We start from the raw sequence: 15,574 nt of genomic DNA, 5'->3' as shown, positions 1-15,574 counted from the left end.
GGAGGAAATGGATAAAAAGGTCGTGGGAGTATCTAACGATTGCTAACTGCCAACAGCGGCTGAACAGATGAAATATTTGGGGAGCAAAAGAAACTGTATTGAAGGTTCAGCTGAGGAAATATAAGAGGAAAAGCTCTTACCGTGATGATATCGAGGATGAAAGTGTTTTGAAGACTATTCTAATTTTTTTGTGATTGTTTCCTGTTTAATTATTGATTCTTTGATAAGATCGATCGAGAAGGCTATGAGGTGATGAGTCCTGAAAATAGTGTTCTGGAATGTAACGAATGTAAAGTAAACCGAAAATGAATGAGGCTTCGAGCAAAACTTGAAGTTGATGAAATGTTATAAATATTCTGTAGGGTAAGTCAGTTAATCAGAAGATAAGTGTGATGAGGATGCACGATGGAAGAAAGAGTTTAGACTAACATTTAAAATACAAACGACACCGCATTCATGAGATAGAGTTCGAAAGTTTAAGTTGAGGCTTGGAAGAAAGGAAAGTTTAACAAAAGGAAAAGGAAGTGTATGTATGCAAAAAGATAAAACAAATCAATACAAGTCAGCCAAAAGTTCTAGGGGATTTGTAAAAAAAATAAATGAAATTCAAATGAAATTTATTTAATCACCAATTAATTTTAAAAGAATTAAAAGTAAATCGGTAAAAGGATTGATCAAGTTATTCCGTGTACTTTGAAATGACCACCGACCTTTCGGTTCAGAGAAGCTCAAAGTCCAAATTAGGTAGTATGAGTGTCGTAGTTAAAACTGATGTTAAAGAATGGTTCCAAATCAACAGACTGGTTTGGATATCTCAACGTGTGACCGATTTTATATCATTGGCCTTTATACTTTAATCAAAGCTGCTTAAAGAGCTCAAGAAATTAGATTTCCATTTGAGATTATTTGACAAAACCTACAATTAAAAAAGCAATGCTCCACCAACTATTTCGGTTGAAGTTGAAGTTGAAAGTCTAAGCAAGAGTGAATTCTTGACTTGACTTCGATTCCTTTCTTGACCGTTTCTGTTTTCCTGACGACCTTTCAGCTCGAATTTCGCTCCTCAAATTATAATGCGTGGGAGCTTTTTTGAAAGCGCACTCCGTTGGCAAACCAGGATCTGAGCGTGAAAAAAGCGTGAATTCGGGGATGATATGTGTCAAGTTATGAGAGAAAAAACGAGCGTAATTGATTAGAGGCAGTGGTTTGATCAAGATGAGCAAGTGGAAGATGAGCAGCTGTCATAAAGCAACATGGTCCAAAAATGTAGTAGGCATGAAAATCTGGGAAGGTGACACGGAGTAATCCGCATTAGTCGATTGTGGCTCGAGTGGATGTCAGGGTCTGATCATTTCCCTCATAGGAGTCAGATTACCTCCAAAACTTACTCAGCTCCATCAATGGTACGAGAATCAAAGAGGGGTACAAAGACAATTCAGAATTCAAACTCTGGGCTGGTTCATTCAACTTCAACCTTTCAACTCCTGTACTTGAAAGCGGTTTTGAGAACTCGTGACTGTGAGGGAGGTTGAACTTGAAGGAGTTATGGGGACTATGGCCAATAATGGCTGCTAATCATGAGGGTGAATGCTTCCCCAATCTGAATCAAAGATATTCCCATTTTCAAGTCAAGTTTTCAGCTATCTCTAACCATAGAGCACCTTCAGCTTCAATGTATCAGGTGGGGTTTCTTCTCTCGCACATCAAGCTCAGAGGCAACATCAAAGCAGACTTCAAGGCCAACGGAACTTGGCACTATCAAACATATATTGAGTACCTTCCAGTGTGGTGCTCAAATGCTCTTTGGCTTCTCAAATTAATGTTTCCACCCTATGTACACTTGCTCTTAATCTTATATTCTACGAAGAACCTCTGTTTAATGATACTTTGTGAACCAATAGTGGAAACATCTTGATTCAAAAGCCCTTGATTAGATTTTGGATGGGTGAAGTATGTACCATCGGTGAAAGCTATCCCCTCAAGAACATTAAAACACTCTTGCACGTAAACATCCGGTTTTATCGATTTTTCCAAAAGCAGTACAAATATGTCCAAGGCTCTCATTGCTCTCATTCCATACCTCTGCAACAAGGTCAAAAACAATTTCAGCTTCAGGTGTGTTGTATGTCCATCTCTCATGATATCATATGAATCTGTTACCCAGAGACTCATTCCCTTCAAGTTCTGCACTTCATGCAGCAATTTCGAGCCCAGTTTAGTCTCCCTTCAGACAAGTAAGACTTAATTGAGATGACATGTGATGACACACTACATTTTCAAGAAAGCAAAGGATATGTAAAGATCTCCTGCCGCAGTGTGGCTTTGAGGGGGGTTAGAGGTAGGAGCGGGGGGTTAGTTGAGGTTAACAAGGTGTCCTTCCTTGAGATCCCGTAGCTTGAGCGCCCCACCTTCAAACATTTCATAAACCTCCTATGTAGAGACTAGATTCAAGTTTTCAGAATGACTTGACCAACAACAAACAGGTAACGATGTGCATATATTTGAAGTGTTGGTTAATGCAGTTCTATGCAGTTGTGCAACATGCAGCAGAAAAACCGTAGGCTTTGACTGTGTCGGGTTATTGCTGAAACATCTCCCCGATCGGCACTGACACCAATAGAACCCAAATCCCTAGAAATATTTCTGGCAACTTCAACTTTGTCCTTGTTTCGAGAAGGGTATATATACGTTTCAAAGAAAAATGCATAGGGTTCGATGAGATTTGATCTGTTTAATTTTACGATCATATGAAAAGTTCTTATTGGAGGTAGAAGCGCATACCCCAGATTGTACTCCATGTTTGTGCCAGGAGAGAAATATGTGTCAATAGAAGCGGAGCATCATAGGAAAGATATGGAGTGAGATGTTACAGAAGACATTGATATACATCTCAAATTGAGTTATCGCCAGAAAGCTCCTCAGGACAAATAAACATTAGATTCCACTTCAGAAGAGGCTGTGCAGTTTTTGGAACCTCAGAAAGACAAAGGATGTTATCCTACTAGCTTTGTAGATATTTCAAGCTACAATACAAATGGTTCACTCAGAAGGAAAGGTTCATGTAAGCCTGATGGACAATCTTCTCGAGAATATTGACTGCACAAGACTGTTCGTAGCAGGAGGTCCGTACTCTGGAAAAGAACTCCATACCCACTGATCGATTTGATTGTGTTATCAAGCTTATCTTTCATGCATTTTTGTTATCTGAATATTGAATACATCAAGTGTCAGCATCACTCTGATTCAGCATCAATTGTAGTACTCTGCATGTCACATACCTTCTTTTTTCGGAAATCCATACTTTGCATGCCTGAAGATATCCAGTTAGGTCTAAGATCAATGCCTACACTTGAAAAAGGTCATTTCACGCTCCGAGCCCAATCAACAAGGAAAAGATATCATTTGTTCTATTACGGAAGAACTTTATACTCAATGAACTTGATAATGATTCTATCGTCAAATGTTGTGACCATTGTTTAAATTCTGGCACCATATTCGTCTTTCTTGAACTTGCCAGCCATGATGATGACAGTTCCCAGTGATGTGGCACATCATCAGGGGAGTAGCATCGGGGATGCTAATTACATTGCCCTCGGTGTCTTTTCTCATAACTCAAACATCCTTCATAAAATTCTTGCATTGGGAACGATATATGCAGAGCGGTCCGAATAGATCTGTATGTAATTCTATGAGATAGACGCATGTATATCTACTTTCGTTCATTTTTTGATAAGTCGTCCGTAAATGACATATCAAATAAATGTTCTGGAATTTTTCAGCTCTTCACATCTTTTTAATGATTTGACCTCTCCGTACCTCTCCGTAAATGTACGGGAAAGGTCTTCTTGAGGCACCTATGACTCAGGAATCTGTGCAAGTCTATGACCTTCATACCTCCTCAAGAGGAGGACAGTTATCATGTTTATATACATACATGAATCCTATAAAAGCTGAATGTTTACTCTTTTGTCCTCAACATATCTATTCCCCAGCATTTTGCTTTGATTTCTAAGATACGCACGAGATTCTAGTCAACATATGACTTTCAGAAACCTGGCACTACTCATCAGAGATCATAAAGACAATTCTAACAGAATTCAGAGGGATTTATTGGCTTTTTGAAGATAAAGGATTGAAAGCACTAAACGAGCGCTATGAAATCATCCAAGCATGTCTTATGACCAGCTTTCATAGAATTCTTGTATATCTGACTTGGCAATATTTACATTCCCCAAGGGATGCCTTTTCAAAAATCATAACATGTGGCCATTGGTAAATCGTAACGTTTTGCTTCTTCATCGATAGAGAATGGGCTTATCTCAACTGGCACTCTTGATTCGTTCACAAAGATTCTCATTCCATTGAGCGGAGAGGGAGGATTGTGACGGATTGTGACTCTTTCCTTGTAAAATTCGTAGAATGGCATGTACCTTTTCAAGAAACAATCAACGCCATACCATGAGTGGTGTTCCAAAAACAGAACGTCATCACATCATTGCCATACACAAAGTAGTACTCACCGATCAATGAACTTGTGCACTTGGCAGTCTGACATTCCAAAACCGCCGTTGAGAGCTTTCATGCGATGTTCTTGCTGATGACCAATCAAGCATCAGGGGGAACTCGTTGTGAATGGATGATCATGAAGTAAGGAGTATAAAGTTGGCTTACCTCTAATCGCCATTTATATACCCAATCGTAATCCATTGGTATGATCTTGATCAAGAGATCAAGCTTAGACCAGAGACTTTTCTGGTAGGGCTGCAAAAGTTCATTGACTTGTACAAGATCCTCATACTTATGACCAATGATATAAGTCTTTGGAGCTGGTGGGAACTTGATTGTTGGGTGACTCCAGTCAGCTCTAGCCATGGCGAGACTTAAGGTCTGTGAGTATTGATTCCTGAAATCGTGTTCGGGACGCGATTGGAAACCAACCATCCAGCCTTCGAGAATGACAAGATGCAGGGTAGAACCAAGCTCAATTGTTTCAACATTGCTTCGATCGCCTTTACCACCGAATGCAGATTTATCGTATCTGGGAATGCGTACAATTTTTTCGGAATGCGAGTTGATATCTGAAAGCACGTTGAAGACATCGGTAGCAAGTTTCATATCGTGAGTTCCTGGCGGACCACGTCCTCGAAGTATTGGGTTTTCAGGATAGCGAGCTTCGAGTGCGTTCTGGTCTGCATGGGTGAGATAAAAATCATCGAGGGACATGGTGATGACGTTAAGGTTGAAGGGCTCGGATCCCAATCGCTTTGCGATAGACGCAACAGCCGTACTTTTACCTGATTACCCATGTCATCGGATTCAGGATATGGATTTGTCAACTTATCAAACAAGATGCCAAGAATCAAACGTAGCCCACCAATTCCTTGGGCGCCTTGTAGGCCCACGAACAACGGTCTGGGTGGGATGGAAGATTGGTGGTCCGAATTCGGAGGAGGGTCACGGAAGTGAAGGCGAATCTGATGGTGGATGAATTGAATAGCATTTGACACGATGGGATCTTGATATTCATCTTTGGTGATCGATGGTAGCTCTACTGTGGAGATTTGATCAGACATTGCGACCTTGATCGAATTTGTCAACTAAATCAGAGGCCGATACGTATGTAAAAGTACTTTGTGGTTCAAGCAAAGTTCCTACACATCTTTGGACCCAAAAGATATCACGAGCTTCCAGTTTTGCACAAATCTCCAAAAACAGATCTTTCCTCATTCTGTAGCGTCTCTCGAAAATTTCTCCAGCCCAGCGGGCGTTTTCATCAAAGTAACAAGCTTAACAGCCCCTCCTGCGACGCGGCCACGTCCGCTCTCGAAGAGGGGCTTAAGAGCTTATACCCTGCCTCACTGAAACCAGCAGGATTTTCAAGCAATTTTGCTTGAAATCCAACCTTAAAAAAATTGGCAAGAGCTTTTTATAAGCCTTGTACACACACTTGTGCCACTTTTAATTGAGTAAAGTGACAAATCTGAGCTATTGAGTTCTTGTAAATCTGGGGCATACATACTCAGCACGCAGGCCTACATGCGCACTGAACCCGTCAAAATCACTTGGTATTGGAATCAAATTTCCTCATGATCTAGGAGTGGTGACAGGCTAGAAATAGTATGAGGAGAAGCAAAAGAGCTTGAAAAGTTCAGCCAAATTTATTGCAAGGTTTCATGACATTTAGAGCCCTCAAAAAAGGATTTCAAGCAAAATTGTTTGAAAATCCTGCTGGTGTCAGGCCAAAGTTGTGGTATTAGCCCTAAGCCCCTCTTTGAGGGCAGACATGGCTGTGTTGGAACAGGGGCTTAGTTAAGCTTATTCAATTGATCTCTACCAATTCATGCTTTGACCTCTTCTCTTCCTTGGGTTATCCTTATTTTTTGGTTCTTTTGTTCATAAGTCATCTGTTCATCTGTTGGCAATGTAATTACATAGAAGGGAGATTGAGAGGATCTGGTTTATTTGTAGGGCATGTTTTAGATCACTGTCAGCAGGCATGTTGGAAATGAAAGGTTTGAGATGTGGTTTGAGATTTACAGTTCAGAAAAAAAAAGTCCAATAATTGGATAAATCAATTTCTGGATATGACCTACTGAACTGTCAAAGACTCTTTTCAACGATAATAAGTACCGGGCACACTTTTTGTGCTTCATCAACATCCAAAGTGGATGTTGACTTTGGGATCAGCACAAAACCTCGCTTAGAGTACAAGTGACATACCACTGATTTTCACCTGTTTACCTATCTGTTCCCATGCTCAACAATTGAGATAATACATCAATTGTTGACACTTGGTCCTGCACAGCCAACAAATTTACCTCAGATTTGTCAATTGAAGGTATCATCAGATTCAAATCCTTGAAAACGAGATTTCCAAGGATTTGAGTCAAGGTATCTTTTGGCCCAAAACAATGACTCAAATCAAAACCTTGGACAAGTTCTGTCCAAGGATTTGTATCCTATATGACTTGGATTCTGAAACCCAAGAAATATATTTTGGTGGTGTTGGTGTGTCCAATGTATCTCATGCTTCCTCTGAGTTTGACTTATCATTCTTGTACCTTTGCTTTCCCCATTTTGAGCGCAGAGCAACTGTTTGATAAAGGGATAGATAATGCTGATAAATAAGTACAATGAGGTTGTGATGATGATTTGGTCATATGTCTTTTTCTTTCTAGTACTTTACTTATTTAATATCCCTAAAAATGTCTTGAAGTTAAGCCTATTTATTTTCTTTAAGGCTACATATGCCAACCACATAGATTTGTCATGTATATTGATTTTCTGCACCTTTTCTTGGGTGGATATGAGCTTGTTGGTTTCAGGGCAAATACACATGGTTCTTGACTGACAACTGACCTCGAGAGATCTTTTCAGACGCTGCATCCAGGATTCAACTGTAATCTACATAATTTGTCTCCATTGATTGGTATCATTTCCTTCTTGACCATGGAATGTGATCAAATTGAGAAAGAACTCTTGTTTGCTGTATATAAAGGATTTATGAAGATGAAAAAGAGCTCATGTCTTAATTTTCCAGTCTTGAAAAGAATAAAGAAGGTTTGAAATTCAAAAATATAAGAAATAAGGAAAAATAACGAAAAGGTCAATGACCAGACCTTAGACCTTTCACAGAAATGAAAACAGGTAATGTAGCTATAAAAAGGCTTTCTGAGCAAGGAACAATTGCAGAAAAGCCAAGACATTATCCCAATCCAACACCTTTCACAAAATTAGAGCTGAACCCCCCAATCCCATAGCTCTTAGGGCTCTATTAAGTTTGTAAATTTGTCTAAAAGAAGACAATGCGCACTATGAATGACTTTCAAAAGGTCAAAATTTGAAACAAACAAAGGAGGTCCAGAAATCCATGCTTTCAATCCATCACTATACAATGTGAAGCTTCTGGACCAAGGCAAAGATGATTATTTACGGGACACAAAGTAGAAGCTGGGCACATGCCCGGCTTTGTGCCCAGATTTTTTTGGCAGTAAATTAAAATTCTGGGCCCGGAATTTTGCCCAGAAAATCAAAATTTACTGCCAAAATGATTCCGGACACAAAGCCGGGCACGTGCCCGGCTTCTACTTTGTATCCTGTAATTATACACTCATTATAGATGAATGGATGGTGCCTCCCCAAAAATATGCGAGGCACAACAGAAAGAAATTGAGTAATTTACTCATCAGACTGTGTGCAAAGTCTAAAATTGATGGCTGGTGGTACCCCAAGGCACAGCAGCACCAACAATTTCTAGAAGAGACACATAAACATCTAGGTGGGAAGTCAGGTGATTGTCCCTAAATTGAGGGCTCCTGTAAGTTTGACACATAGAGCCAGGTTCCTCACAGAAAAGTTTTTCTTTTCTCCTCCCTCTATATTGCCAATTCTTCTTCCCCCACAGATATCCCATGTGATTTTCTTCCTTCACTTCATCACTAGCTACTCTCACTGCTCATCAGTGCTCATTTCTCTTAAAACATTTTCTCATCTGTTGAAAAGAATTTCTTGTCTCTGGAAAGGAATCTCTTGTTTCTTACTATCAAATCTGCTTCAAAGATACATCCAGAAATACTTTCCTTAGTTTTGAACAAATTTTTAGCAATTTTCTCTAGAAATAATGTTGGAACCTGACAATATTGATTATAAGTTCAACTCTCAATTAAATAGAATTAGTGGTAGATTCATGTACACATAGATTTGAAAAACATCACTTCTTTTCTTTTTGTGCGCTATATAGCAAAAAAGCAAGTTCTCTCCTCTAATATGTTGTAAGTTTTTTGCTCTTAAATATAAATGTCAGTGAGGAGCAATTCATTGTGGAAAATCCACACCACGATGAATTTGGGTCAAATTTCACTGCATTTTGGAGCAGTTCAGGTATTGGTATAGCTGAAAACCATTTTGAAAATTTTGGTTTTTTTCTAAAGTACTCCAATTTTGGATTACTATAGCTCATCATGTAGATCTCATGATTCCAATCATCAATTGGCATAACATGACCTATCTCAGATGTGCAATGAATAGGTTATTGAACTGTAAAGATTGATGAAATAAGCTCTTTGTCATGTAAATGTTGCTACATGTGTGTATGTAAGTGCAAAAGTCAAAATTCACACCATTCCCTTTAATTTCTTATAAAATTTTCAAAACTCCTCTGTTAATAGTGGTTTGAAGGTTTTACATTATGAGATGGAGCATTTTACCTCAATTGTGCCCACACACATCCTGATCTGACAAGTTTTGACATGTGCAATCAGCTGGAGACCTTCATTTTTGACAATTTTCACCCCTTTTCACATCTAATATTGATTTCTTCATCATAAGAATAACTATAGAAAACATTTTAAAACTCTTGGCAACCATTAAATCCCTCAAACCAATCATTACATATGAATGAATCCCGTAGTACCCTTGTTTACCATCATCAAATGTCCCTCTTTCTTGAATAATTTCACACCTCTCCTATCAATTCTCAAGATTAAAGTTGTTGCTGACTAATATGATCACCCTATCTCATATTTCACCCTTCTTGAACCATCAAATCAATTACTAATACCCTTGAAACCATTCTTCAACCTTTTAGATATATATTTTCAACTTTTTCCTCAATTCCCAACCTTTCAATCTTCCCAATACCAATGTTAATACTACCTCATCAATTGAATCCTACTAATATCAGGGCCAAAGCAAAGGGACTTATATAAGTTTGTAAATGTGTGAGAGCCTCCAGGAGCCTCCAAAATAAGTGGACTGTTGCGGATGCTCCAAGTCCCTCCTCCTCAAGCTATGAAGGATGTGTGCTTTTGGAGGGACTTAGTCACGTTAGCTCACAAGTGTAAGTTAAGGTGAGATGATCCTCTCTTTGCACCCAGGAATGCAAGATATAAGCAGATCAGCCAATCCCTCATGAGGAACACATCTATAGCATAGTGAATGTAGCTTGCTTGGCAGAATGCCACAAAGCATGGTGAGATGTGTTAGTACAGGTTACAACACACAGAGACTATTTATATAGAATGAGTTCAAGTGGGTTTCATTTCACAAACTTAATTGAGTCCCTTGCCAAACGCCCAAGGCTTGAGCAAGGGACTTACCATTAAAAGCAGATTTCTTGTCTGAGAAGTAGGCTGTATCAGCTCAAAACCATCGCATTGGTTTATATTTTAGGCTAACTGCCCAGGAAATATTGCAATATAGTGGCATCAAGCACCACTTAACCAGGGAATTTTCAAAAAAGATTGCCAAAGTCACAAATATCACTCAATTCACAAATCAAGATACTTTTGGAGTTCTCTTGCTCATTCAAAAATATCTCCAAAAGACCAGTTTTTTAAGTTCTTTTTTTAAAAATTTTTGATGGTCAAAGGTACACCAAGTGAAAATCAAATTGTTTGTTGTAATTACAAGTTACCCAGTCTGTGGCTTGCCTCTTGATGGTTGCCACTATAGATTCATAGTTTATCACCCAATGTCAGAAGTTCCACAAGAGCTTGAAATCATGTCATATGTAATGGACCTTTTCTGTCCTCATTTCAGTTTGAGTCAAGCACAGCTCATTTGGAAACAAAACAGAGCATTTATTGTAGTGGTTTTCCAGCCAATACTGCTCACCTCTCAGGCAAGATCCCTGTTTCTGGTGGTAAGTCCCTTGCTCAAGCCTTGGGCCTTTGGCAAAGGACTTGGTCTAACTTAACACAAGTCCCATAATTCTCTCAGGGACTTCTTAACTTTGTAAGCTCAGTGCCCTGGAGAAGGACTTGTGTATTATTGGCTAGGTTTGGTGTGCCAGAAGGAACTCAAATGGACCTGATTGTCTACAAGGGAAACATCCTCAAAACAAGGAAATGAACAACCTTTGTCTTTGACCAAAGAAATGAACAACCTTTGTCTTTGACCAAAGTTCTTTGACAAAAATGCAGCCCCCTTGCAAGAGCAAATGGAATGTGTTCTTGCAAATTTTGTTTTGCCAATACAGTCATTCCCTGCAACAAGAATCCAAATTGTAAAAACTTCATTCCTTTCTTGAGAAAGCTCAGAGTGAGATACAAGAAATCTGAATACATATGTAGACAGAAATGATGGGAACAGATACAGGTAGCTCCAGTCAAAATGGGCAAGGGGATTGATTGAGAGGAAGTAGGACTTTTTGGGGTTTCAAAAAGGATTTTACTAAAAGCAGCCCCCCCTCTGAAGGGTTGACCGCCCCCTTTTAGTCGGGGAAGACGTTTACAATACAAAAGCGTGTGAATATGTGTGAATTCAAAACAACACATAGGGGGCGGTCTTGAATTCAGGTGAAATGGAAACTGGATGAGATGCTACAGAATGCTATTGATACTATCTTGCTTCCAGTCTCTGGCATGGCAGAGGCAACACCTGATAACGCATGTTCTTCTGATCGACTTTCTCTATATGATGATGACGATGAAGCAATGAAATATCCAATCGTGTTTCATCATCACTTATCAATCGTGATACATGTTGGTCTGGATGTGAGGTGTAATATATAACCTTGATCTAATGAAGGATCTTATCATTATCAATCAAATCTTTGCTTCGGTTATTACCGATCGATTTTCTTTACGTGCGCATGTGTTTCATCATCACAAGAAAGAACAAGGAAGAAGTAGAAATATTTATCAATCACTGCGAAAGGAGGGCAAGAGGAAATTTGTGATTGTAAACAACGCCAGGGAAGGAGATTTTTGAATCATCAAGCACCAAATCCAACAACAGATCTTAAGCCATGAAAGCAGGAGGAGGTGATAACGATGCTTTTAACGATTGGCTTCCATTTCACCTGAATTCAAGACCGCCCCCTTGATGTTCAGTTTTGCATTCACACGGATCAATAACTGACAGCCTTTTTTATATTGTATTCTTCTTCCCCGACTAAAAGGGGGCGGTCAAGCCTTTGAAGGGGGGGCTGCTTTTAGTAAAATCCTTCAAAAAACCTCCCAGCCAAATCAAATACTGAACCCCCTGCTTGCTCACCAGGGAAGCCCGATAATACATAGGTCCCTCTCCAGACACCCAAGCTCGCGAGGAAAGTGTCCAACTACTGAGGGACTTTGTCAGGTTAGGACTTGGTCAAGTTTGCGCATTCCAGTCAATATACATATGCCTTCCACCTGGCTGGGAGAAGGCAACTCAAATTGGCACCTTCAGGGGGTACCGGTGGCTCAGGTGATGAACCAAGAGAGTGATTCTCTTCTAATGAAGTGGATTGTTGATCCCGCGTTCGGCAAGTCATGACTACTGGGATTTCGCAACAACGGCAGTGATCTTGGGGTAAGGTAGGGTAAGGTATTGCAATGGGACGTATACATCATATAAATGTGCGATCAAAGTAAAGCATAGTTTGACTTGCGAGATGGCTGAGGCATAAGGGAGCGGGAAAGACGATTGAAAATGGCTGGGAGCTCGCCATGCTTACAGAACATGACATGAAAGGGATACATGTACTGAGCAGTGTCCTGATTATTATGTAAATCAAAATTTCATCAAATGAGGGAATTCACCCTTCGACAATCCGAATGGACAAGCTAAGAACTTCGCAAGGTTGGGTGTCTTGGCGATGACAGCGCTGAGGGCCTTGTCAACCTACAAGTAGATTCATGGATGAGATAACGAAAGCTCCACAACAATTAACAATTGACATACCTGTTTTTGATCGGCGATCTTGGCTTCTGGGAGTGTCTTCTTTTCCTTCTCACCGTTTTCAGCGAAGAACTCTTTGGCCTTGGCTCGCTGTTCACGAGTCTTTTTGTCCTTGGAGAAATAAGCGTCATCTAGCTTTTCATCCAACTAAAGTAGGGCATCAGTCTGGGTAGTTCGAATGAAGCTGAATGAGGCCGCTTACCGTGACCGATGATACATCGACCTTGGTCTGGGTGGCGATAACGTAAGCTTGGTTCACTCTTCGGAGGGGGACACCGTTGAGTTTAAATGGTCCGGAGATGAGGAGAAGACCGCTGGTGAGCTGTTTCAAGAAGACAGCTCGCTTGCCACGGAATCGACCAGCCAAGATGATGATGACGGTTCCAGGGGTGAGGGTGGAGCGGAGACCAGGGGCGCGAGCAGTCTTTCGGGATTTCAAAGGACGGGGCACATCCTCGGTGGGATAGAATCTGGGTGCCTTGTGAACAGGAACCACACGTTCACCTCCATTCTTGGCACCACCAACCTGAAGAAGAAACCGACATGGACGTGTGAGACGGGATACTACTTATAATCAAGATCCAGAGAAAAGTGTGACCTTGACGGTTTTGGTGGCTGTGACATCAACTGGGGCAGGCTTAGAGCTGGCGATGGGCTTGTGGGGCCTTTTGTAGGAGCCCTTCTTGGAGTAAAGCTGCGATTTCGAGTAGCGATTGACAAGGGGACCAATCTCGTAGTTTCGTGACCGAGGAGTTTTAGTAGTGGCGGCCATTGCGACTATCTGCGAAGGTCGAGTAGGTTGGTAGAGCAAGCGAAAGACATGGATCAGAATCAAGGGCCAGCTGCATCTGTTTGCCAGCAGCGTTGGCCCTGATCATGGGTCGTGTACCAGAGGTACATACGACGCCATATCACAGTGTCTGTGGCCGCAAGAGGTTCGAGTAGCTGAGCAACGCACCGTGTCTTTCGGCGATGGATGGCTTGAAGGGTTGTCTTGAGGAGGTGGTGAAGAGCGGGCTCGCTGCTAGTGCGAGAATCACATAAATGGACTTGACTGATTGGACCGGTATCTCTCATCATTCTAAACCTAATCAAACCCGAAATGATGCGCGCGCGGCTACTCGATGCGGGAATCGTTTGAGGCAAACTGCGACCCGGCTGTCATCGGTACAGCCCCAGTTTTGCACGTTTGAACTTAGAATTTGGCGATCACAGTTGCACAATCATCTTTTGATCAGACTGCAGTCTCGTGCTCACAGAAATGTATGTATGAACAAAACTGCTTCTTAGGGCCATAAGGATAGGAAAATTAAAACAAAAAGCACAAGACAAAGGTCTCAAATCAAAAGAACAACTACACCACAAGGACACTTGGATGTCCATTGGATGTCCAATTTTCCTTGGTGGGGGACGGACAGGACCCCGGAAAGCTTCTGGAGAACAATCCGTCCTGGATCCATTCCGGCCCTGACCCTCACACTTTCACCATTTGCATCCAGGAGACATGGTATAACATGGATTTCTCGGTGGCAGGAGAACCGCCTTAATCAGGGCTCTCGATTACATATACTTTTACTTATGTACCACGTGTAATTACCGAGATATCCGTATGTAAGTACCTGGCCCGACCCGGTATGGGTTTTGGCCGGCCTGGGGGGGCAAAAGTTACGAATCACACATTTCCAAAGCAACCAGTCATGTTCAGAGTCAGACATGTGTACCATCTAATAGCCCTTGTTGAGGCGCATCTTTTGCACCTATCACATATCTGGTACTGTGTTACATGACTTCACAAAACACCGGTATCCAAAAACCCCTCCAGGAGCTTTCCGGGGTCCTGGACCGACGTCCTCGGACAGCACACAGAGAAACATCTGTCGGACTCCAAAGTTCAGATGCCTGAGCAGAGCCCATTGGGCTGGCCAGAACCCACGAATCAACATCCATCTGACATGCCTCAAGGTTTGTTGTGAAGGCACATGCATCACTGATTCCAAGAGAATCACTCCTCAATATCTCCCTGGATCTATGTAGGTTGTCCAGTTGATTTTTGGTTCACTGATTTCAGAATTATTCTGATTAATAACAGTGCATTTATATTTCCTATGAAGCATCATTATGAAACATATTTGTAATTCAAATGGCCAACATTGATGAAATGATACAAACAAAAAGAAGATAAAGACAATAAAGTAATACAAGCGATAGAGTGATAAAAACGATAAAACAATGAAATGATAAAAACAATAATGTCTATCACCAAAAGCTGATAGGAATAATTGGTCTTTTTCTCAATCATTGACTTCAATCGTGATATTTGATGGATTGTGTTCTGTAAATTGCTCAATAACAAATCAATTCGGGTGCGTTCACTTAAGGAATTTCTGACCAGAAATCACATTCTGTAAAAATTTTAATGCAAAAATGAAACATGTACCACCAAATAGACACTTTAAATTTTGCAGAATGTGATTTCTCACCAGAAATTGCTTAAGTGAACGTGCCCTTCATGATTCTCAGTATTAATCATCATTCTCACTTGACTCGTCTGTCTAAAACGGTGCTTCAAGATTTGTAGAACAAAGATATTGCAAGATGAAGGACTTCAGATTGATGGTCAACTAGATACACACACTTCAGATGGTAAACAGATCAAAGCAGATCCCGAATCAGAACATGTTCCCAGAAATAAAGTTAATCAAGCAATCTAGAAAAACTTACCTTTGATTTCTTTGCGTTTGAAGCTTTTGAGTTCAATTGAATTTGTATGTAAAGCCTAAGGTATGTAAGCTGCTTGTTTGAGAAAATCAGCAATCCAAGAGTTTAAAGAGTTTATTGTGGATAGTGAGATTAAGAAGCTGAAGTAAACAAAATAAGATAACACCTGGGTGATTTTATTTTAAAAAGAAAA

General features: G+C 40.6%; 2 protein-coding genes across 2 annotated transcripts; both read right to left on the bottom strand.

The window, feature by feature from the left end:
• Positions 1-4,246: 4,246 nt before the first annotated feature.
• MELLADRAFT_39187 (uncharacterized protein) lies at positions 4,247-5,298 on the bottom strand (the record flags this gene model as incomplete). Its single annotated transcript, XM_007415326.1, has 4 exons — positions 4,247-4,430; positions 4,521-4,594; positions 4,672-4,826; positions 4,881-5,298. Coding segments are annotated over 4 exons (831 nt in total), but the record flags the coding sequence as incomplete, so codon positions are not given.
• A 7,197-nt stretch (positions 5,299-12,495) lies between these two features.
• MELLADRAFT_53640 (uncharacterized protein) lies at positions 12,496-13,959 on the bottom strand (the record flags this gene model as incomplete). Its single annotated transcript, XM_007415325.1, has 4 exons — positions 12,496-12,606; positions 12,667-12,810; positions 12,866-13,189; positions 13,921-13,959. The coding sequence occupies 4 exons, from the start codon at positions 13,957-13,959 to the stop codon at positions 12,496-12,498; spliced, it is 618 nt and encodes a 205-aa protein (XP_007415387.1).
• Between the last annotated feature and the right edge of the window lie 1,615 nt (positions 13,960-15,574).

This window comes from Melampsora larici-populina, assembly GCF_000204055.1.
Source record: "Melampsora larici-populina 98AG31 unplaced genomic scaffold MELLAscaffold_50, whole genome shotgun sequence".
Classification (NCBI taxonomy): Eukaryota; Fungi; Basidiomycota; class Pucciniomycetes; order Pucciniales; family Melampsoraceae; genus Melampsora; species Melampsora laricis-populina.
Note: the sequence above shows the minus strand (reverse complement) of the source record. Positions and strands in the feature narration are given on the sequence as shown.